Source organism: Cariama cristata, unplaced genomic scaffold (assembly GCF_000690535.1).
Source record: "Cariama cristata isolate BGI_N322 unplaced genomic scaffold, ASM69053v1 scaffold6254, whole genome shotgun sequence".
NCBI classification, from domain to species: Eukaryota; Metazoa; Chordata; class Aves; order Cariamiformes; family Cariamidae; genus Cariama; species Cariama cristata.
The window spans coordinates 35,790-46,444 of NW_009612258.1; the positions used below are offsets into that span (position 1 = coordinate 35,790).

Genomic DNA, 10,655 nt, shown 5'->3' on the forward strand with positions numbered 1-10,655 from the left:
CAGGAATTGGATGCACTAAATGTAAAGGAGGAGGCTCTAAGAGCTGTATGTATGACAACAAGTGGTCTCTGTATTAATCTTCACTGAACTCTAGTGTAAAAAATAATACAGTAGAAAAATACCTATAATCTTTCTCCTTAAATTTTCAGATACTGTAGGATCATGCCCTGGAATGGGAAGACAAAGCTGCCTCTCTGTCTTCCACCAATAATTTCTAAGCAGTTTAGGGTAAAAATTAGTTTTGCTGGATGCCAAGTACAGCAATAGTGAGCTTTCCTAACTTTAGTTACTCATGTGGTTTCAAATATTTTGTATGACATTTGATTGATTTGGAATTACTCTCTGAAGATTAATGTGAAATTATCATTCACATCCTTCCTAAGGATCTGTGAGACTTAATTTTTCGATGTGTTTTCAACTTTCAGGATGTGAGAATGATTTTCTTGTTCCACATTCCATTTCAAAAGCAACTGGCATTTGAAGCACAAAGTGGTACCTGCTAAAATATTTTTTATCCCATGTACATACATAAAGACACACTTCTAATACACTGTCACATTGCTAGATTGAGGAGAATTTTCTCGTATCAGGTCTTTCACGGATCAGATGATCTGATCTGAAACATACAAGCATGTATATATTCAGAAACTATAATTTTCAAATACTACTAAACATTTTTCCAGTCCTTTTGAATACTGTATATGGTTTGTGATCCCCTAGAAATGATGAAATATTAAATCTACTCAGAAAATTGGCCCGAGGATGAACTCTTAAAGCAAGAAGTAACTGACTGGGATAGTCCATTCCAGAAAATGAAATATTGAAAATATAGTTTATAAAGTTTATTGTTTATACTCTCTATTGTTTGTAACAAATAAGCTTCACTTTCAGTGTATGGGTAAGTGTTGCTTAACTAAAGGATAGTTTCTGCAATGCTGTCTTGCCATCTGAAAACAGCTAGTAGATGTTTGCTTTTGCCAACAGGAAATAGCACACTCCCAGGTGAAACAGGAGGCTGTGCAGCTGTATGAAAAGCTCCATGAGCTTGAGGAACATCGAGATCGAATGATTGCTGACGATAAGAACATAGAATCTCCACAGGAGGAAAGAGAAAGATTACTAAAGCAGGCAAGAACATAAAATGTTATCATGCAAAAGATTCTCTGAGTCAGTATTTTAAGGGATGATAATATTTGGAAACACTTGGGTTTGAATCTTGCCTTTATTTGCTCTTTAAGCAGCACAAATAATGTGAAATTAAGAACAGTTAATGAATTGGCTGCATGGGATGTTTCAGGTTCAGCCAAAACAAAATGGGCACAGTCAGCTTTTCAGCTGGTTGGTTTGTTCCAATTCATCAGTCATGCTGGTATGGGAAAGCTCATCCTATTGAACAGTTCTATAACGTAACTCCAGACAGTATCCTTGTGGGGTACAGAGCAGATATACTAATTGAGGAACAATTTAGTTAGTTTACAGGGGTCTATGCTGTGTTATGTAACTATCCATGTATACTATGTGGATGATTGAACTGAATGACACTGATTTTTAAATGTGTGTGTCTGATTTTTAAACGTGTGTTGAGAAAGCAGGAGAACATTTGGAGGACATAACACTTAAATCATATCACTTCTTCTCTTGAACAAAAAGCCGTTGTTAGACAATGTGATGGCAAGTTTGTGATTTCAGATGCTGAGTTTCTATTCCCTGTATACTGAATTAAGAAATCTTTTTTTACTTTCCTTTTTTCATTTGTAGATTTTATTTCATATGTTAAAGTTTTTACACTTTTTTATAGGTTAAGGATGATAGTCAAGAAATAGCAAGCATGGAAAGACAGTGAGTAATCCCATTATACTGTTTACTAGAAATTGTATTTAGACCTTAAAGACAGATAGTTGTATTCCATCACGTATTTATATGGACTTTTAGAACATCACCACATTTTCAAGCCTCTGCTAGCGTTAACCTTCCACACATAACAGAATATATCCTTCTGTTTTATCTAAATAATTTTTGTAGTGATAGGACATTTAGATCTGCATACCCTTATGGACATGCCTTGAGAATATAAATTGGTAATAGCACTGTCATAAACTTGTTTAAGGCTGAAGAAGACATTCACCCATAAGAGCTACTCATCTGGACATCTATGAAGTCGAGCCTACAATATGCTGCAGTCACATTTTGAAGAGTTTGTTTGTTCTTAAACCTAAAATTACTTACAGAAAGTTCAATTCTAAAGAGTAACAAGGCATTGCTTCTTCATTCTTGGGTACTGGACCTTTTACCGTTTACGTTGTACTTCTGCAAAGCTGTATAGCAACCAGCAGAGGACCCAGTTGAGTAAGTTAGGAACTACTGATAATTCAACAACAGATGTTTTTAATAAAAAAAGCGCAGCAGTACTTATATTTAATAGATACAGAGACTAAAGTGACTATACCTTTTCGTATACCTTTTATAATAAACAACAATCCTCATGATATTCTTTTGGTTTTGGTAAGCTTAGGGTTGGTGGTTTTATTCTTGATTTTTCTCTCCATTATTGTCTAAAAAAATAAGTATTTTATAACACATTTTTAACCTTGGATTTCATTGTCTATTTGTCAGGCTGACAGAAGTAAAAGAAAAAACAAACCATTTTAAAAAGGTCATTCAGCGACTTGATATGGATCTGGAGAATCATCAAGGTAATATGACTAGAGTTGTGGCAGACTATGCAGAGCTGCATCTGTTCATATTATAACAATTATTGTTATGAACATTAGTTGCTTGAAACTTTTAGGCTTATGCAAATGTCCGTTATTTACCATTAGAAAAAGATTTTCTGTCTAGAGGTGCAGGCTTCTCTTTTCAGATGTGAGAAATGGGGAATACCCACCTTTAATGGTATGTTCATCAAGTTCATATTAAGTAGTAAAACTACCATATGAGATAATAGTATAACTGTGGTTTTCTGTCCCAATTTTATTTTTAGGACTACTTGAGGAATAGAAGTTTCTCTTACTGTCAGCATTGCAGAACCAACTCAGCTTTAGAAAAACTGCTGTTTATTTTACCTTTTACATGATCTAATATACTGTCAGTGAATGTGGAACTGAGAATGGTTAATAATAATATGTAAACCAGACAGAATTCAGTACTATTTTTATGTGTCTTTGAAACTTCTTGGGTTGATCTTTGCAAGAAGAGTTTGGGAGCTGCCTAGAAATGGCATTAGCGTAGCAACTTACCTCCAGCAAACACCTGATGTAGTACATTAGGCTCGGTTAGGTTGGAATTTCTCTTAACACTAGAAGTTACGGTTCTGGAGGAAGCAACTTGGTTTGAGCATAGGCCCTCAAGAGCTGTTGAAGATTGTCCTTAAAATGGAAATTCATCCCACGGAAGACCTTCTTCTAATTATAAGGAATCTTGTTTAGATAGGAGTTACATAAATATGTGCATACATTCTGGAAAACTTTGTAACAAGTTATTGAAATTCTATAGGACTGATGAATTAATGTGTTTGTGTCCTTTTTACTTTATACGTTTTCTTTTAGTGGTAAATTTCTTCAGGATGAACAAATATTTCTAAAACTGACCTTAAAAAAATGTTTGATACATCTATTTCTCATCTTTTGCATTACAAATTATTTCATATTTCTCGAGATATTTCATTATTTTTGTGCAAATAATTTATTAAGACTGTTTTATTAGCTTTCTTGTTTCCAGATAATATCATTGCCAACTTTACTATTCTGTTTTAATTTTTCTTTTTTGTTTGGCTTGCAACTCTGTTTTTGTATCTTTGGAGAAATGCAGAAGGTAAGAAGTGAGTTGCTTTTTGCATTTTATAGTTAGATTTACACACAAAATCATTCATTGCTGGACTGTATGTCTTTCACTGTTTTAGAAAAAGACTTCTGTTGAAGAAGAGGGTTTAAAGCAGATGTAGGAGAAAGCACATGCTCTCTGTCAACATATCAGGAACAGTCAAGATATTCAGAATAAAGTTACCTTGTGATGTAATATAGAGGGAATTGTACCTGTTGGTATAACATAGAGGCAATAAAAAAGATATTCATAAGCAGTAGCTTTAAGACACAGAAATCTAAACTTCCAGCTCCCTCTTTTGCAGTGAATGGGGAGAGAATCCCAGAGTCCCATTCATACTTCTGCTCTAAATCAGCCTCTTGGTGTGTCCTTGAGATTCCTGTCCTCCCTCCATCCCTGGTCAACTTACTTCTGGCTCAGTATTTAAACTGCTTATTACAAAGCATTCCCAAACCTTCAGCTCCTAAAGTTTTTTAGTTAAATGTAAGGTAAAACAGCCAGTAAAAAAACCTCTACAACTAAAGATTTTTTAAATGTTTTAGGATAAATGTTTTGGGGCTAGGAACATTTTTGAGTAGGAAAAACAAAATAAACCAACCATAAATAGAAATAACTATTTTTAGTTTTCACTGAAGAAAATCTAAATAAGTAAAAAAATCACCCACTTATTATCTGCTCTTATGTTAGCAGTTACCTTTAACTGATTAGTCAAAATCAACATTAACTCATATTGGAATAGACTTAACACTTCATAAATTGCATGACAGGCTAAGATATTGATGTAATAATGCCATATTTTAAAGAAGAGTTATTTGTAAAGAAATTTTAAAGGTTCCGGTCTTTATTTCACATTTTTTTTCTTTAAACACTTGGCAGATCATGTAGTCTGTGTTTCATGGCTCACTATAACTAGCTTTTTAAGAGTAGAACAGACTGAGTTATTAAGTATTGGAGATTTGCCTCGCAAAATGAAAGAGAGAGTCCAGCAAGGAACAAAGCCACAGCTGCAAGGAAGCTGAAGCTGAATCACGGACCCTTAGGGGCCCACGGGTGTTCTTATTGTTTGTGTATACTAGATAAAAGGAAAGCATGGGGGTGTACAAGTAAAAAGATGTGGAAAAATTTGCTTGCTCAATTATATCTATATCTACTTCATTCTTTTTCTTTGCATTCTTTAAAGTTACAAGATGATGCTGAAAATTAATCAATGACCAAGACACAAACAGTTAAAAATGTAGATGTATGAAACTTAAAATTATTCTTAGGACCTGAAGTGTCTCATCTTCTTGAAACTTGTGACAAATATATCAAGTCTTCCACTTTACTAGTACATTTTAATTAAAAGCCATTTATAGTCAGTAGCTGGATTTAAAGATGGAGTAAATTATGTATTGTGTCTTAGTCATTACTCCTAATTCCCTTATAAAGAATGTGTGTGGAGATGTTCTTTTAAACTTAATTGTAGAAAGCTTTCTGTGCATTTTATTTTCCTATACCATTGCTTGTACAGTTTTCCTCTTTATTTCCTTGAGATTGTCACACTGTTGCTTACCAGCTGCATATCCTCATGAAAGTCCATTCTAATACATGAAAGTGCCATTGAAATAGCCCATATGTTAAACAGAGCTGCAGAAAGTTTTAACTAACCATGGTGCCCAAATACACAAAAGCGTTTGTTCTCTATTACTGAAATTCACCTGACTTCAGAAAAATCCTATGAGCTTATTTTTTTCAAACCAAGTATTTATCTCACTCTTTTTTATCAAAAATTCTGAACTCTAAAAGGTTCTAAAAATTGCATTGAGGCTCATTTGTTAAGCTAATTATCTTTTTTAAATATAAAAGTGTGTATGACATAGTAGGATGAAGTAACTATATTAAGTGACATGGGATGAGTCCTGTAGTTTTTAGGCATGTAGAATTTTTATTTTTAAAACTGACATTTTGCCTGCCTGAAGGAATTCAGGACTGAGACAATGTAAAATTAAATCAATGACATATCTCTTGCAGGAGAAGAAAACTGGAAATACAAGGAGCTGAAGAAGAGGGAAGAAAGCATGGACAGTAAGTTGTCTAATATACTTTAGTTAGGCCTAATTCCACTAAAATACAGGTTTTCTGTATTGTTGACACTCAGTTAATTTAGAGCTGAAAAGAACTGATATCCTGATCTTTGGATAAAGTTTCTGTGATCTACCTCAGGACAAGATAATTTATATCTTAGGGCTTACAGGGCAGTCACAAATATTTGGAGCATCTTTCAAGGCTTTTCACCAAACATTGAAGTTCTTAGGAGCACAGCTGTATTTTATGAAAGCAAGGCTGAAATTAATTTTAAAATTGATTTAAATAACAGATATCTAAAACTAGCTATTCAGGTTTGATTAAAAACAGAACTTCAAAATGGACAAGCATAGACATCATGTAATTCTTTAAAATTAAATCTTCTCATATCTGTTTATTCAAGATGCATGCTACTAAAACTTTCTTCCGTATTAAAAGGTTCTGATGTTGTAGAGATCTCAGCAGCAACTAACAGAGGATGGAAACAGAACTGTGTTTAAAATATATCATATTGCTAGTATACTGTAGGAGGCAGCTTACAAACAATGTTGGTCTGTTACTCAGCAAAAGGGGAAAAATGATCAATAAATATGCTGTGAAGGCCAAGGTATGTAATATCTTTTTGTAACAGTGTTCTTTAAAAATGTTCCATATAACTTATGGCTAGCATGATACTGAAAGATCTCCGCTGACAATAAGGAAAGATGGCTAAGAATGTACTTAGAAAGTTTCTACATTTTCAAATTACCTGACTTTCTGAGAAGCAAAAGGGCAAAAGCTGGCTTGATCTTGATTTTCAGTATGAATACAGACTGTGAAAGTGGGGTCTCCCAGTTCTTCTGTCTTTTTGGGTTTTGATTCTGCTTCTGCCCTTCATCAGAGGATAGTGGTGCAGTTCCAGAGCTGTTTGAGGTTAACTGGAAGATTTGGGGGAATGTGCAGGAGCCTTAAAGATGAGAAAACAGGAAATATGGTACCTGTCTTGAAGAAGAGGAGCCAGAGAAGTATAGACAAGTCAGCTCAGTATCAATTTCCAGAAAGACTGTGGAAAAAAATAAGCAAGCCATTATTTGTAACCGTTAGAGAAACAGGAATATAACACTAGTATTGATCTGTCAAGAAGAAACAACTGATTTCCTTCTATGACAGCAAAAGATTGCAGAATAAGGGAGGAGCAGCAGATGATGTGTACTTTGACTTCAGTATGTCTTCTACTGCTGTCTCATGTTCTTAGAAGCAAGCTAGTGAAATATTGTCCATTATTAACCTATACTCTGCATTTGATTAAAAAATTATTAATTATGAAGGAGTCACTGCCAGGATGGAAGGATGTATTGAATAGACTTTTGCAGTGTGTTGGATGTTCAAGCTAGTCCATATTTTTATTACTGGGATGAAAGAAGAGAGAGTATATACATAGTTTCACAGAAAAAGCTACTTTGTAAAAGCTGAAATCACGTTAGAGGACAGGGTTAGAATTTAAAATACTTATGGCAGATTAGAAACTAAGTACAAAAAGTTCGAAAAGTATTGAGTGTAAATTTGTGTACTTGGGCAGGGTAATCAATAGCAAAAATACAGAATAGAGAGCGATTCATTAGGTACAGCTCTGTGGTATGCCTCAGAGCTGTAGTGAAAGGCAAAGTGAACATGGCTCAGCAGTATCACACTAACATGGAAGAGAAAATACCACAGCAGTAAATACCACAGTTCCTATACATAGGAGCGTAATTTGTCAGATACATGAAGTAATCTTGTTCCCTGTGCATTGAGGAAGGCTTCAGTTGGAGTATTGTCTCTAGTTCTGCTCATAAAGAAAGAGGTTGGCAATCCTGAAGAAAGACTGATGAGGAATGCTGAAAGGAAATATTAAAGAACAAGTCTTTTATTTTATGACAGTCATTAAATGTGTAAAAAGACTGTTTCAAATAGTAAGTGAATAATCTATCTCTGCATATACCTGCAGGATAGAAAAGGAGTAATATACCAATAGGTACAGAAAGATTTTGGGTTGGATATTAGAAAGAAGTTCCTAACATTCAAACTCACCAAGCATTGGAATAGGTTGTTCAGGAGGATTGTAGAATATCTATCATGAGCTGTGTGTAGGAAGAGTATAGACAAACATCTGAATTACTTACGTACAGTTGTTTTTGTCCTGGAGCAAGTGAATTAATTAGATGACCTCTTGCAGTCTCTTCCATTCAATTTTTTATGAATCTCTGAAACACATAGCATTCAAGTGAAACGAGGTAAATCAGACAAGTGTGATAGAAAGAAGAGTTACTTGCAGAAGCACAATGAGATGACATATAAGTATGGACCTTGCTTAGTGTTTCTAAACAAATTCGAAGGAGGTTTAGAAAAAAAAATCTGAAAAGGTTCAGAATGCCAAAGGAGCAAAACCCTAGTGATATCGTATAGGTATGATTCTCAGGTCCGAATTCCACTGTTTCAGGCTCAGGTATATAAAATTACGTGTTTGTAGATGCAAAGTACTGTAGTTTTGTTCTTGTTTCATATTTTTGAATGTGTAAGAATGCTTTTCTTTCATGGAGGTACTTTTATTTCACTCCTCTGCCTTCCCTGCACATAGGCTTTGGAAGATTCAGTATCCTTCCTTAGAAGCAAATAAATAGGTTTATCAAGGTACTGCAATCAGCTTATTTAAGACCTCTTGCTAAGATGCATCAAAGTCCATGGCATCATCTGTTATGTTGAAAAGAAGTGGCTCAGACCCCCACAAGAGACAGATGTTAATGAAGCCTTTACTCACCACTAGAGCACTAAACAGTTAAACATGATTGCAAGCTCTGTGTTAGGTTATCTGATTGATTCTCTTTGTAAAAATTACCCACTTAATTTTTAAAACAAAAAAGGAAAGAACAGCTCAAATGTTCTAAACACAAAACATGAAGCAAGAATTTCAATACTATTACTTTCCTTACTGCCTTTCCCTTAGTTCTGTTGTGCTCAGATATTTTCTTAGTGTAGAAGATTCCTGTCTGTATTTCACGGATGGTAAGAACAACAGATGGTATTAAATATCCAGTAAGTGCCCTTTGAGAAAGGGCAAAGAGCTCTTTTTGGAGCTGTCATTGTTGCTCCTGTCATTAAAGTATAATTGTGCTGTCTTTACGATAAAACAGGACAAGTTCAATTGGAAGGAAAAGAACATCACAGAGAAAATAAAACTTCCTTTTTTAAGGATGGCTTTCTTTGCAGCCTTGGTACTGGAGAAAAACAGACCTGGCAATGGTCTTATTCAGCGCATGGCCCTTGACTAGCCTTTATCAATTGCAGGTTGTTTAAGCTTTGGTTTTAACTATGTTTCTGGTTACTAGTTCACAGCAGTGTTGGCAAAAGGTAAACCTTCTTACATTCTCACCAGTTCTCTAACAGTTACTAGTCAGAGTCAGGTGGACCAATTTTTATTTCAACTTTTTGAGCCAGCAGAATCTGCATCAGAACTAGTTATTATTTTTAGCAATTGGCTGTGCACATTACAAATATGTTATCTAATGCTGTACGTTGACCTCTGAGAATTCCAAGTGTCTTTCATCCTGAAATCTCTGCCTCAGAGATAGTCTTTGTAGTATCTTAGTATTGTTCCCTGGCTCCAATAATGCACATTTTCCACTCTAAAAGTTTTAGAAGCTGTACTCTGTGAAGCATCTCTATTAACTCTTTCATGGACAACATTGCAGATGATGTCTTATTACAATAGTTTTCTTATCCATAAATGTTTTATTGTAAAGAATTTTAGAATTAGGTATTTTTTTAAAATCCTGGATGCTCTGGAATTCACAATTCTCTAGCGAGTCCTCATCCCTTCAGGATTTGTCAGTATTTTCATTAAATAGTTCCTTCTGTCTTCTTTCTCCCTTCCCAAATAATCTGTCTTGAATTTACTATTACCTAATCCTTCTTGCTCAAAGAAGCACCTCTCCCCTTTTTCATCCGGCTAGAAAGTTTGCAAACTCTTAGGTTTCCTGAGTGTTCCTGTGTATATAAGCCATGTTTCAGGAGAATGAGCAGAAGAGGGATAATCATAACTAACAGCTCTGGGTGGCATCTTGGTGGACCTCTGACTTTCATGTGATGTGTCCAGCACCTTTTTTTTCAGTATATCTGTCACCAGAAATACAATGTACTGTGCCTGGGACACAAATACAGAGTGTATACCACCATTACAACTGTCTTGTCAGATTCAGTTGGGCACTTACTAGAATGAACATATATTAGAGATGTAGCAAAGGGACATTACACAGAAAGAAAGAGATGATACCAGGTGCATATTGATCTCAGGTCCTTAGCAGTATCTGGCATTTAGTCCAGGCCATTAGAGATAGTGAAGTCACGTGTTTCCTTTATTTAGTAGCCTGATTTAATAGCTTTCAGAAAAATGAAGACCAACAGCTGCTAGGACAAGCTTTCAGAAAGGTGCCAGAAAAGATGGTGATAAAACTGCTTTCCCATTGGGTGACAACACTCACCTAAACAGTATCCAGGAAGATGGTGACGTCATGTCATTAAACAGTCAAATACGTGTCTCTGGAAAAATTGTCCTCTGTTTCATTCCAACCCATATATTGACAAGTTCAAGGACTCTACCAGCTGTCTCTTAAATAAGCTATTAATCTTAAAGTAACCTGTCTGAAATTGTGCAACTTATCAATTTAATACAAAGTTTTGACTGGAACCAACAAGATCTTGTGCTACACCTGTGGGACCTGATGAGATGCATCCCAGAGTCCTGAGAGAATTGGTTG

General features: G+C 35.1%; 1 protein-coding gene across 1 annotated transcript in view; it reads left to right on the forward strand.

The window, feature by feature from the left end:
* Nucleotides 1-5,906, forward strand: part of IFT74 (intraflagellar transport 74) — a 22,472-nt gene extending 16,566 nt beyond the window's left edge. The window contains exons 9-13 of the mRNA XM_009698534.1: nucleotides 1-45; nucleotides 985-1,128; nucleotides 1,799-1,839; nucleotides 2,614-2,693; nucleotides 5,830-5,906. The exon at nucleotides 1-45 is cut by the window's left edge and continues 22 nt beyond it. Of these exons, the coding sequence (XP_009696836.1) occupies nucleotides 1-45; nucleotides 985-1,128; nucleotides 1,799-1,839; nucleotides 2,614-2,693; nucleotides 5,830-5,906 (387 nt within the window). The remainder of the gene's footprint in view (nucleotides 46-984; nucleotides 1,129-1,798; nucleotides 1,840-2,613; nucleotides 2,694-5,829) is intronic.
* The last annotated feature ends 4,749 nt before the right edge of the window (nucleotides 5,907-10,655 follow it).